The sequence below is a fragment of the Ovis canadensis genome, chromosome 14, assembly GCF_042477335.2.
Source record: "Ovis canadensis isolate MfBH-ARS-UI-01 breed Bighorn chromosome 14, ARS-UI_OviCan_v2, whole genome shotgun sequence".
Lineage (NCBI taxonomy): Eukaryota > Metazoa > Chordata > Mammalia > Artiodactyla > Bovidae > Ovis > Ovis canadensis.
The window spans coordinates 47,664,169-47,678,132 of NC_091258.1; the positions used below are offsets into that span (position 1 = coordinate 47,664,169).

At 37.5% G+C, this 13,964-nt stretch overlaps 1 protein-coding gene across 1 annotated transcript in view; it reads right to left on the minus strand.

Annotated features, from left to right (window-relative positions):
- Window positions 1–393: 393 nt before the first annotated feature.
- TERB1 (telomere repeat binding bouquet formation protein 1) overlaps window positions 394–13,964 on the minus strand; it is a 32,648-nt gene continuing 19,077 nt past the window's right edge. Inside the window, exons 12-16 of the mRNA XM_069552399.1 lie at window positions 12,657–12,721; window positions 12,260–12,355; window positions 7,952–8,101; window positions 7,581–7,646; window positions 394–3,900 (exon numbers count right to left, since the gene is read on the minus strand). Of these exons, the coding sequence (XP_069408500.1) occupies window positions 3,713–3,900; window positions 7,581–7,646; window positions 7,952–8,101; window positions 12,260–12,355; window positions 12,657–12,721 (565 nt within the window). The 3' untranslated portion in view covers window positions 394–3,712. The remainder of the gene's footprint in view (window positions 3,901–7,580; window positions 7,647–7,951; window positions 8,102–12,259; window positions 12,356–12,656; window positions 12,722–13,964) is intronic.

The following is a 13,964-nucleotide window of genomic DNA, read 5'->3' on the forward strand; positions in this document are numbered from 1 at the left end:
AAGCAGAGGCATTTTACAAGGCATTTCTAAATATCACAAGGAAGTAGGATATAGCAGAAAAGCAAGGATATGTGGGTTTCAGATGAGTAGGACTCTGATCCTGGCTCTGCCAAAAATTAAAGGATCCAATAAATCGGCATATCATCTGCCAACCTGAATGTAAGGTTCAAACAAGACAATGGGAGTGAAAACTTATTAAGAATTATACCTCTGGAAGTCTAGGAAAAGCAGAGAAAAGTGCTGTAAATCATAAGGCAAGTAGTATCAGAATTTTCACTGGACAAAAGACAGAGTTGAAAACTACAGGCCAGTGAAATTCATCAGCACTAGGTGAAACTCTAATGTGGCCAGTTGGAAAAGGAAAAGACAGCACCAGATTTAGTTCCCTTTTTTTTTTTTTTTTGCAGGAATACCAAGTAGGAGGATGCTGCAGACATAGCAAATTCAGATTTCAACAGGACATTTGCCAACGCACATCATAGACAAGAAAGTGAAATGTAGGCTGGATGATGGTATCCAGGCTTGTTTTAAGCCCAGGCCCAGAGGGGGCTGATGGGCAAGTCCTCCCTGCCCCCCGCCCAAAGGAGGCTGCTAGGAGCATGCTCCAATCTCCTGCCTTGGCCCAGTCAATTCAGGGTATATCATTCGTGACTTGGATGAGAACGCAGCCACACACTCATAGAAGTTGTGGATGACCTGAAGCAGGAAGGGAGGCCTAACACACTGGATGACAAACTGAGTACAGAATAAATCTAAAATTCAACAGGGACCACTGAAGTCTTGTGGGGCTTCTCTGGTGGCTCAGATGGTAAATAATCTGCCTGCAGTGCAGAAGACCCAGGTTTGATCCCTGGCTTGCGAAGATCCCCTGGAGAAGGAAATAGCTACCTATTCCAATATTCTTGCCTGGAGAATTCCATGGACAGAGGAACCTGGCGGGCTATAATCCATGGGATTACAAAGAGTTGGACACAACTGATTAACACATACAAACACTGAAGTCTTGTAGTGGAGTTAAAATAAGAACAAGGTAAGAATTAATAAAAAATCATGCCTTAACTATATCAATTGTAATTGGAAAGTTGGTCATGTAGAATGCCAAGAAGCATCCTAGGTAGGGTCCATAAAACCTTTGGGGCTTCCCAGGTGGCACTAGCAGTAATGAATCCACCTGTCAATGCAGGAGAGGCAAGAGACACAGGTTCGATCCCTGGGTCGGGAAGATCTCCTGGAGATGGAAATGGCAACCCACTCCAGTATCCTTGCCAGGAAAAGTCTATGGACAGAGGAGCCTGGCGGGCAATAGTCTATGGGGGTGCAAAGAGTTGAACATGACTGAGCACACAAGACTCACTGAATCGAGTCCACGTTCACTTGCTCTTATAAAACCTTTGGGCTAGCAAAGAAACAGGTCTCTATACTCTGGTCAGTCAGTCCACATTTTTGGGGGGACAGTCTATAAATAAAAAGGTGCCCAGTGGTCAGTGACTAAGTTCATAAGGGGACATGACACTGTTTGGCTGAAGCAGGAAGTAGCTAAGATTTAGCAGCATGGAAGATAAAGGATGTAGAGGGGAAACTGATGAACATTTATCATTACCTCTCTAAAGGGCTGGTATGTGGAAAAGTGATTCAACTTTTGTGGTTCTGCAGGAGGTACTCCAGAAAGGCATATTTCATTTTGGCATAAGGAAGAACTGACCATCAATTATCACCCTGTGAAACAGTAAATTCCAGGTTTCTGAGCATATAGGCAAAACTAAAGACAGCCACCAATGTCCAGATTGTTGTACAGCAGTTAGTTCATGCCTCTGGCAAGGAGCTATAACTGAGGTAAGCTCCAACTCCAAGGGTCTGACTTTTTGTCCCCTGTGGAACTGGTCGGGTTTGGGTTCCTAAAACCAAACAGTCCTCTAATATGTGATCATTCTTTGGCTTTCCTTTTGATGTGTATTTATTTACTATCAAATTCCATTTGAGGGGAAAAAAGCAGTTCATGTTAACCAAGTTAGCCAAAGGTTAGGATAAAATTTAAAGGTTTCAGAAGGCAATGGAAGTTATTTTAAATAAAGTGTCAGTGACTGATACAAAATATCATCCAAGTTACAGTGTGTCATACTCTTGGGGATGCTTCTTTAAGTAGTATTTGATCTTCTGTTACATAGATAATTTCCAATTAAAAAAAAAACAACAAACTATTGCCATCAAGGTTGAGGCAACAAAATGTTTTCCCCATTGACCTAAAACAACATGCACACATCTTGAGAATTACACATCAGAATAGCCCAGCAGACCATTTAAATCATCTCCAAAGAGCTTAGGAAATACTGACAGATAATGGACTAAATTCACTCACACTTTAAATGATGCAAAGAATTTTCCTAATTGTATATTATTCTTAGGCCTAAAGGAACTTTTGGATTTTAAACAGAGACTGTTCTGCTTATTGACCCTCTGGAATTTTCACTGTGGAACAGAAATTAATAAAAATTCTGCTTTATCTAAGTAGACATACTCATGATCTGAAAGGGTCAAAGAATACATGCTTATAGGAAAATAGCCTTCAGTATTTGTAAGAATGACACCAAGCAGTGAGCCAATGTATACAGAAGTACAACTGAGCTTTCAGGTCTTGATACTTGATCACTTTGCCACAGTAACAGTATTTTAAGTATAATGAAGAATGCATTGGTGTAATGAAATATAAAAAAAGTAAGAAAAATAGAACTTTGAGATTTAATAGTTTGGTTTCCAACTAGAAGAAAACTAACTTAAAAGCAAACAATCAAAAATTGTTTCAAACTTTGAAAATGCAGAAGCAAATAAACATGCACCAAAAAGAAGTGAACCTGACAATAGAATTTGGAGTATTTGGGCAATTACACAATTGCCTTTAGAAGGAGAAACATTAGTGTGTGGGAACATGATTTGAACATCTTGGGAAACTAAGTTTCAGAGAGAGAATTTCACTGGGTAAAAATACTAAATCCAGTGTCTCATATAGTATATGATGTCAAATAAGGTTTAAAGGCCAATAATTTTTTTTCTCTGACCTAGGTTGAGCTTAAGGGAAAAAAGCATAATCCTAAACATATGTTTGACCTCATATGGAATTTTGTCCTACCAACCTACACATTGAAAATGTATTTGTTTTAGGGACTTCTCTGATGGTCCAGTGGTTAAGAATCTGCCTTCCAATGCATGGAACATGGGTTCGATCTCTGGTCAGGGAACTAAGATCCCACATGCTATGGGGCACCTAAGGCTGCATGCTACAACTAGACAGCTCTCATACCAGAACTAGAGAGAAGCCCACACATCACAACTAGCACAGCCAAAAATACGATAAAATAAAATTTTTAAAAGAAAATGTACTTGTTTTATAATTTAAAAAATAATTTTATTTATTTGGCTACACTGGGTCTTAGTTGCAGGGGATCTTTAGTTGAACTTATGGGATCTAATTCCGTAACCAGGAACTGAACCCAGGATCCCTGCATTGACAGCACAGAGTCTTAGACAATGAACCACCAGAGAAGTCCTTGGAAGTTATTTTAATAGTCTGATGAGCTACAGCATCACAAAAAATAATTAAACAGTATCCCCATTGCCACATTTCCTGTCTCATGAGAATGTCTAAAATATTTAAAATTTTGTATTTTTAACACACTGTTTTTCAAGGTGTCAAACTAAAAACTGACAAGTCTTCCAATCAAGGAGCCACATACTTGGGGCATTTGGTCAGCTTGTGGTATTTGTGAGCAAGGTCCACAGCCTTCCGTCCTTGCTGAAAGGGGAAAGACCACAAAATTAAATTCCAGTGATTTCCCATTTTCTTAACTCCATTGAAAAGGTAATTTATTTCTTCTTTGGTAAAGTTTTTACGAATTCTTCTTTTCTCTGTAATTAATGAGAATTGTAGAATATATTAATACTTGCTAAAAAAAAGAGATCTTCTTGAGAATCAAATAAAAACTTATTCTAAGGATATGGATTATACAGTGAGAAAACTTCATGCCTGGGCAACTCATCATATGGAAATCCACTTCAAATGAAAACAAACAAACAAACTCTGAGTGCCTACTATCAACCTAGATGCTATCACTGTGATCCTGCAATAATTGTAACAATCTTACGATAATCAAGAAACACAAAATTTTATAAACATTTGGTTCTTAACTCTTTCAACATTCCTGTGAAGACAGTTAACCACTTACCTGTCTTACAGCTACGGTCTTCCCAAAGGGCTCCATAACTTCATAGAAAAGAATATCAACACTTGTTACTTTAATTATCATGCTTGATTAATATTTTTAAAGGACTAAGTGTCTTTTTTGAAATTCGACTTAAAGAACATGTTCTTCACCTATATAAGGGCTCAGCTTGATTAAAACTCAAAAAAAACAAAAAAAACAGGCTGCACAAAGAGGAAGTTTTATCTGGTTTTTAGGGGTAATTTCTACAACAGAAAGAATACACATTTGGTATCTGTCAACAAATATTTTCTAGTCATGATTACCAGGAAATAGTCTTCCTTTAAGGTTTTAAATTCATTGTTAATACTGATGAGGAGGAGTTTTTGTATTTCCAATTAAGGCTGCTATTCACTCTAGTAGGACCTGGAATAACTGCTGGGACCTTAGAAAATCTTGCCTTTGCAGGTCAGGACTGTTAGTCCATCTCTCCTAAGATAGGAGCCACAGTTCAGATCTCTTAAATCAGAAGAGAAAAATCTTAGCAGCAGAAGGCCAAGATATCAATGAAACAATGTCTAATTATTACCGAATGGTATTGCTTAGAATGTGAGATCCATGAAGGCTGGGATTTTTGTCTGTTTCACTCACCATTATGCCCCCCATGCCTAAAATTGTGTCGGACACATGGGAGGTGATCAATAATATTTGTTGAAAGAAAAAAAGTTACTACTGGTAAAAAGTGTTTTAAAACTTATCACTGGGACTTCCCTGGTGGTACAGTGGATAGGAATCCACCTACCAGTGCAGGGGACACGGGTTCGATCTGTGGTCCAGGTAGATTCCACATGCCTCAGAGCAACTAAGCCAGTGTACCACAACTGCTGAGCTTGCGTGCTGCAACCACTGCAGCCTGTGTGCCTAGACTCCGTGTTCCACAAGAGAAGCCACCTCAAGGAGAAGCCCATGCATTGCAATAGAGAGTAGGCCCCGCTCTCTTCACAACCAGAGTGACTGCACACAGCAATGAAGACGAAGAGCAACCAAAAATAAAATCATATATATTTAATATAAATATATTTTAAATATAAAATTTATATATATATAAATTTTTTAAAAACTCATCAATTAAATTACTTCTTACTTTTGGGTCTACTGGAAAACTGTAGTTCTCCAAGAAATAGATTATTTCAATTTCACTTGCTAAATGATCTCAAAACTCATTATAATCAGAACCAGATGGGTTATTATATCATTCAGGATATTGGGTCTTGGGGTTGTTCATGTAGAGCCCATCCCCACTTTTCCACTGCAGCTGCCATTTCACTGACTTCTAACTTAAATTAACATCCACGCCCAACTCCTCAACGGTTTCTGCAGCAGAGTAATGGGCAGCCTAGAAGGGGAAACAGCTCTCTACATCACAAGGCTCCCTTCTGTGGCTTCTTTAGTGCTCTTTTTTTACTGATTGGGCATTAAAAGAAAACAAGGGGAAGAAAATAGCAGGGAAAAGTAGGCAAGAAGACTCCGTTTTAGACACTTATTTTTCAATCCATCCTAAAAGAGCCTTGTCTCCAAGACTCTTTTAAATACTTAGATGCTAAAATGGTCCCTTCTCAAAAGAATAGTCTCAAATTTGACTGTAACCTATAACCAAATGAAAGGTAATGAATGTCTCTAGTATGAAAGGGAAATTTACTAAGAGGGGGAACACAGTACATCAAATATTCCTGGCCTGCTTGTAAAAGAGATATGCATGCATACTAAGTCACTTCAGTCATGTCCCACTCTTTGTGATCCCATGGGCTGTAGTCTCCCAGGTTCCTTTGTCCATGGGATTCTCCAAGCAAGATTAATGGATTGGGTTGCGATGCCCTCCTCCTGGGGATCTTCCTGACCCATGTCTCCTGCCTTCGCAGGCAGGTTCTTTACCATCAGTGCCACCTGGGAAGCCCCATAAGAGATATAAGACCAATCTAATCACTACCTCCTCAAGATGCCTAAATCTGAAAAAAAGCAGGCCAACTTATTATTTGATTTTAACTAAGCAGTTCTAACCTACAAAAAAGATGTAGGTATTTATGAGTTGAAAATGATCCTAACAGTATTTAGGATCCCTTTGTATAATCAATATATAGGAATGCTGCTGCTGCTGCTGCTAAGTCGCTTCAGTCGTGTCTGACTCTGTGCGACCCCATATATAGGAATAGTTATGTATATTTCATGAGGTTCTGCAAATGACTTTACTATGAAAAATGATTATCGAATATTTTTAGTTGTTTTATATTTGCTTTTAAGACATGCTACTGAAGAAATTCTATTGTTAATTTGATGCCAACTCCTTGTCAAAGACAAGATTTCCAACTGCAACATTTCTATGGAAAAATACGCATTTTCTAACAGTTTCTACAGAAAATATTACTTCAAAAAGTGGGCTACCCTATACTGGTACTGCACTTAATTTTAATTTATACGCAGAAATTTTAATCTTGAAAAAGACCCAGTTATAAAAAGTAAATTTGAAATTTCTTTCAAGGTTTTGGCAGTGAAAATGGCCAAACAAAAGTGAGTGGCAAAATGTTTCCTGGATGGATCAAGTCCAGACCTCTTCACAATAAATAACAGAATGACTCTATAGTTACTAATGGCCATTAATTTCTAGGTTACTTTGACAAGTAATGTACTCAATTGCTTACTCTTATTCTGCAGGTACTAATTCCATACAAACAGAAGAAAATGGTAATGTTCTTTAAGCCTCATGATAAATTTGAAATGGTGATAAACCTGAACTGTTAACTCTGAGTTTAATAAAAACTCCTATAAATTAACTGATAGTTTGAGAAGTATATTAATTTTTAAGCAGGGATCTAAGCTTTATACTATTTGTCTCTTCAATTTTGATTATTTGAAGTGCTAAAATAGAAATGTGATACAGAGGAATGAACTGGGGGTTCTGGAGAAAGAAAAACTTGCATTTGAATCTAAGTTCTGCCATTTGCTCACTGGCAAATTTTGGCTATTCAGGGATTTTCCTATTGCTATGCAACCTAAAAGAAAAGAAAGTAAAGTGGAAATAAAGTAATACCTTATCTTATGATTTTATTTTATGAAATAAAGGAAATAATATCTATAAAATACCTAATACATAATGGGTTCTTAATAGATGTTAAGTTTTCTCCTGCTTCTTCCCCAGCTAGAAAGCAAGAGATTAGCGAGTGCCATGCGGAAGGGAGGAGGGAAACTTCTTTTATGAGGAAATATGACTCTTATCAGAGCCAAGAGTTATTATTTAGAAGCCATTAATGATGTGACTGAGAACAATCATTGAGCTGTTCTGTTTCAGGAATATATGAAATTTATATTTATTTAAAAATTAAGTATATTCACTTATTCTTCCAGGGGTAGTAGATTCACTACTGAGTTGACGTCTTCTACGTGGGGTCAGCAGAATTTCTGAAAAATACAAAAACGTTTAGCCTACTTAGAGTATTAATCTGAGTAGTACCACATCAATTCCATTAGTATGATATTTCCTTTTTCCCCCTTCTAATGGGACTCCTTAGGTGGATTAGGAAGAATTTTTAAACCACCAGAGACTAAATCTACTCCCTGGGAACATTTTAAATCATGGTTGCTCAGAGACAGATTTTCTTTTCAACACTTTTTGTACCCTTTAGCTTTCCATATACTTAACGGTCTAGATCATAGTTCAGAAGGTACAGTCATAATTACAGTTTTAAAACTGCTGAATTAATTACTTTTGTTACAGATAAGTGATTTCCTTAGTTCACTTTTATATCTGTCTTCAGCTTCCACAATGGCTTTGTGACGATCACATTGGTATGGGCAACAGTGCAAGAGCTTGCTAAAATTTCGACTATTCAGGGATTTTCCTACTGCTATGCAACCTAAAAGAAAACAAATTAAAATGATGCATAGATGTTATAAAATATTTAATAACAAATTTATGAAAGCAAATATCTTTATGATGGTAACTGAAGTGAATCAGGAAGTTAATTATAAATACATCAAGAAACTCAAAGCCACATCGTATGAAAGAGTAAAGACAACAAATACAATACAGGGAAACAAGTGTTGCCACAGAGGTGTAAACACTTATGGCGATATAGGAAAGGAACGTCTAGCTTGGTCTAATTCTGAGCAGGAGTCACTGTCAGAGAAGATATCCAAAAGAAGTGACCCTTAGGCTCCGTCATCTTTTTTTCTTTAATATTATGGAACAGTTAAAATACATGAGAATGAATGGAAAAGAATAATGAACCACCATGTATCCATCATCTAGCTTCAACTATTCTTAACTCATGGCCAGTCATATTTTATCTCCCTCTACCTATGCAACTCTGCCTTTTGTGCACACTGGATTATGAAGCCTGGAAGTTGCATTTGAGTATTATTTCAGATGCATTCTTAACAGATAAGAACTCTTTTTAAAAAGTACTTATTTTGTCTTATTTTTTTAAATGGCAAAACCACTATCACACCTAAGAAAATTATGTTTAAGTAATCTAATATCCAGTCAGTGCTCAAATTTCCCCATCATTTTAAAACTTTCTCTTTATGGTAGGTTTATTTGAATCATGATTCAAACAAGGTCAACCATTACATTCAGCTGCTATGTCTCTTGAGTTTCTTTTCATCTATCAATTCTCCTCTCTTCCTCTTTGTCATTTGCCTGTTGGAGACACCACGTCATTTGTAATGTGTAAGTTCCCAAAGTTGGGGTTTTTCTGATTACATCCTAGTTGTATCCTTTAAAATGTTTCTGTGTGCCCAAGAAACTGTTAAGTAGATCTAGATGACTAATCAGATTCAGATTAAGTTGTTTTTAGTAGAATTCCTCACAGGTAGTACTGTGGACTTCTAACTGCATCGTATTAACAGACACATAAAGTCTGACTATCTTTTTTTAAATTTTAACATTGATCAGTAGCTTCAGGTAATGTTAGCCACATCCATAAGGTACTCTATTTGCCTGTCACCTAAAGGAAAAGTTAGCCAGACAGAAAGTTGGCAGGGATGAGGACATTTTAAGTACAAAGAACATGTGCAAAAGCACAGAAGAGTGAGAAAGTATCGTGTGTTCAGACAATCACAGGTGTCATGTGTGGCTGGAGTACAGGTATGAGAAGTGTGGGAGAAACGTTGAGGCTGGTAAGGGTTGCCAGGGGCCAATCAACAAGAGTCTTGAGAACCATCCTAAAGATTTTTAGCTATCTCCAAGTCAATGGGAGAACTGAGGGATATTTATCAAGCAGGAATATGATGTAATTTGTCTAACAGAAAGCTCAGCTGAAAAGTAAGAGAATCAGTTGAGGGGTAACTTAAATAGTCCAGAAAACAAATGTGGGGATTCTGAAATAACATTTTCTGGGAGAAGGCAGAGATTTCTGAGGTAAAATTGATGAATAATAAGCTATTAGGGTAAAAGAGACGTTTAGGACAATGCTTTATTGACTATGCCAAAGCCTTTGACTGTGTGGATCACAATAAACTGTGGAAAATTCTGAGAGAGATGGGAATACCAGACCACCTGACCTGCCTCTTGAGAAACCTGTATGCAGGTCAGGAAGAAACAGTTAGAACTGGACATGGAACAACAGACTGGTTCCAAATAGGAAAAGGAGTGCATCAAGGCTGTATATTGTCACCCTGCTTATTTAACTTACATGCAGAGTACATCATGAGAAACGCTGGACTGAAAGAAACACAAGCTGGAATCAAGATTGCCGGGAGAAATATCAATAACCTCAGATACGCAGATGACACCACCCTTATGGCAGAAAGTGAAGAGGAACTAAAAAGCCTCTTGAAGAAAGTAAAAGAGGAGAGTGAAAAAGTTGGCTGAAAGCTCAACATTCAGAAAACGAAGATCATGGCATCTGGTCCCATCACTTCATGGGAAATAGATGGGGAAACAGTGGAAACAGTGTCAGATTTATTTTTGGGGGGCTCCAAAATCACTGCACATGATGACTGCAGCCATGAAATTAAAAGACGCTTACTCCTTGGAAGAAAAGTTATGACCAACCTAGATGGCATATTCAAAAGCAGAGACATTACTTTGCTGACTAAGATCTGTCTAGTCAAGGCTATGGTTTTTCCAGTGGTCATGTATGGATGTGAGAGTTGAACTGTGAAGAAAGCTGAGCACCGAAGAATTGATGCTTTTGAACTGTGGTGTTGGAGAAGACTCTTGAGAGTCCCTTGGACTGCAAGGAGATCCAACCAGTCCATTCTGAAGGAGATCAGCCCTGGGATTTCTTTGGAAGGAATGATGCTAAAGCTGAAACTCCAGTACTTTGGCCACCTCATGCGAAGAGTTGACTTGTTGGAAAAGACTCTGATGCTGGGAGGGATTGGGGGCAAGAGGAGAAGGGGACGACAGAGGATGAGATGACTGGATGGCATCACTGACTTGATGGATGTGAGTCTGAGTGAACTCCGGGAGTTAGTGATGGACAGGGAGGCCTGGCGTGCTACAATTAATGGGGTCGCAAAGAGTCAGACACAACTGAGCCACTGAACTGAAGTGAACTGAGGACAATGCTCAATTGTGATGGATCGAATGGCAGAGTCTAGAATAAGCATGGCACATTTCTGGTAAAATAAATGTGCAGCAAAATTTTACAAGTGGAAGAAGAACAAAATTCCACACAGTTTTGAAATTCCACACAGGCAGAGAGTTTGATTTGGTGAGTTACAGAGAAGCACTGAGGGTTCTTTACCCTGGTAACATGATAAAAAGCACATGAGGAAGAGAAGTTAATAGCAATATGCATGACTTGGGGGTTGGTGAGATTTGAGACTGAAAGACTGCTACAGAGTTGCTGGAGTAACTGAGGCATGAAGGAAAGAGGCCTGTGTGAGAAAGAAAGAAAGAACCAAATCTGATAGACTAGAAATAGGGGGTGTAAGGAGAAAAGATAGTTATAGATGACTCAATGTTTGAAATCTGGGGGCCAGAAGAATAGTGGCAATATTAACAAAAATGAAGACGCTGGAGGGAGGGCATTTTAAGACGGAGAAAGTTGTTGTGTTTTGAATATATTAAACTTGAAATAACAAGATATTAAAGTGAGTACATCCTGGATACAGCTGGAAATGGCAGAATGTGGCTATAACCCAAGGTACAAGTGAAGTGTGGAGATACAGATTTGAAAATCATTGGTAAAATGAGAGATGATACCACAGAAGTATATGTTGCAGCAGAGTTGAGTAAGTGCTGTAGATTATTTAGTGGGGGAAATATCTGCAGAAATTTGGCAGAAGGAGAAAGATCAAGGAATAACAGATGGCTCAGTAGTAAAGAATCTGCCTGCCAATGCAGGAGACACAGAAACACAGGTTCGATCCTTGGTCAGGAAGATCCCCTGGAGGAGAAAATGACATACCACTCCAGTACTCTTGTGTAGGAAATTCCATGGACTGAGGAGCCTGGCAGGCTATAATCCTGCATAGAGTTGGACACGACTGGTGGAAGACAGAAGAACAGTAGTATTTTGAGCCTAATGTGGAATAGCCTCAATTTTCTCCAAAGGGCAGAGTACAACAATAAGAGTAAACAAAGAGCAAATATTTGGATATGAAGAAGAAGGATGGAGTAAGCACTGAGAACCCTGAACAAAAAAGAAACAATGGGACATGGAACACTAGAAAAACTTATAAACTAACTATAAATATAAGAATAGTTAATGCTTATGATTTTCAGAACATAATCCAGAATATATATCTATTTATTGACTCTCTGAAAATACAAAAGATGTTTACCTTACTCAGTAAAGCTAAACTTATAGATGGTGACAAAAAGAGAATAATAAGGTAATTTTTAAAAACTATTACCTGTGTTGACGCATATGAACAAATATTGGGAACACAGGCTACTATAGATAAAAGGTATTAATTTGAATTTTTTATGATACCCATGATTGTTATTTCTCCAAAGGGAATGAAGTTTAAATCACACTGGTAGAACTATTACAAATTCTAGTTAACTTATGTCATATAAACTTTAATTATGAAACAATTACAATTAAAAAAATACTTACCTGAGCACCTATACCTCAACATTTTGGAACAACTGTCTGTTTCTAGAAAACTGATGACTTCTTTATTTATTATATCTGAACATAATGTAAATGGATCTGGAGAAAAAATTACAAAATGCAAGGTATTTCTGATTAGTAAAAAGTATGTGACATTTACAAGATTTACTAATTCTGAAAATTTTTATCAACTGTAGCCCAGGACTACACATCCAGTCATCCTAGTGGATAAACAGAAAGGTTCTGGATATTAACAAAAGGTGACTGAAGCACTTAGTTTAGAAAGAGAAGTAAAGGCATAGCTTGTATGTTAGAGAGAAGATATACCAATGTACATTTTTAGCTATATTAATCACTTGAATATGTTCAACAATCAAAGAAGAAACATTTTTAGTCATACCTGTTACTGGTAACTGCTGCTTTGTGTTTTTGGCAATAGGAGTTGGGTGTTTAAAAATATGGTCTCTAAAAGAAAACAGACACAAGATTACTATAAGTAAACACTGGTGTGTGAACAAATGTTTCTATATAAGCAGAGTTTAGCAGACAGAAGGAGCTGGCACCAGGATCTACCAAAACCCACCAAATTCTGCCAAAGTATGCTATTCAGCAGTTATATACAACCTTGTTTCTGAAAGTGGAGTTAACTATTATATATAAATAGATAATAAGGACCTACAGTATAGAATGTGAAACTAGATTCAATATCTTGGAGCAAGTATAGTGGAAAAGAATCTGAAAAAGCATAGTAAGTGAATCACTGCTGTACAGCTGAAACACTGTAACTGTAACATCAACTCTGCTTCAATTTGAAAAAAAAAAAAAGTGGAGTTAAACAAGACTCCAAAGGACAGATAATACTGATGTCAGCAGAAACATGGGGGAAAAAAGAGGAAAATAGGAAAGAAAAGCAAAAAAGAGGAAATAACAAATTCAGTGGGCCAGAGGGCAAGAATGCTGGCACAAGAGCCTATCTCACTAATTCCCAATTCTACATCCCTAAGAAATCAAGTTAAAATTACATGAAGAATGGTTTGGAAAAGGAAAAAGGGAATGTGATGATATAATCCATCTTTCTAACACCTGGTTTACCCTACAACCTCCCAAAACATAGCAGCATCCTCTTCAGTCTCCCTCATAGTCCAGTAACAATCAGAAGAGCAGAACACAAGAAAGGTTCTAGGAAGAAAGGCTATGATTCCAGGTCCAGCCCTATAGGCTACCCATGAGGGAGAAAGAACATGTACTTGAGAGGAGGTACAGGGAACAAATGAAAAGGTGAGCCTAAACCAGATCTTAATCACACCTTACCCCCATTTATCAAATTAAACTTACAAACTGGCTTTTGCCAAATTGCCGACTGATTATCAATGTGTGCATCATTATTTCAGCTATAGACATTTAGTTTAAGTTTTCTGAGTATCCCTTCTAAATTCAAATCTGACTATGCCATTTGATTTAAAATTGTCAATGGCTCCTTATACCGTATAAGTTAAAACAGAAAATCTTGCATATGACATGCCAGACCCTAGATGAATTGGCCAAGACTGTCCCGTCCAAACCCCTTTCCCCAAACTTCCTACATTAGGTTCCTCCCCAAAACCATGTTTTGTCATTTCTGTATCCCAGTGCTTAAGAGTATAGCACATTGTACTACATGCACACACACACAAATGCTGAATAAGTAAATAAAAGTTAGAAACAATTA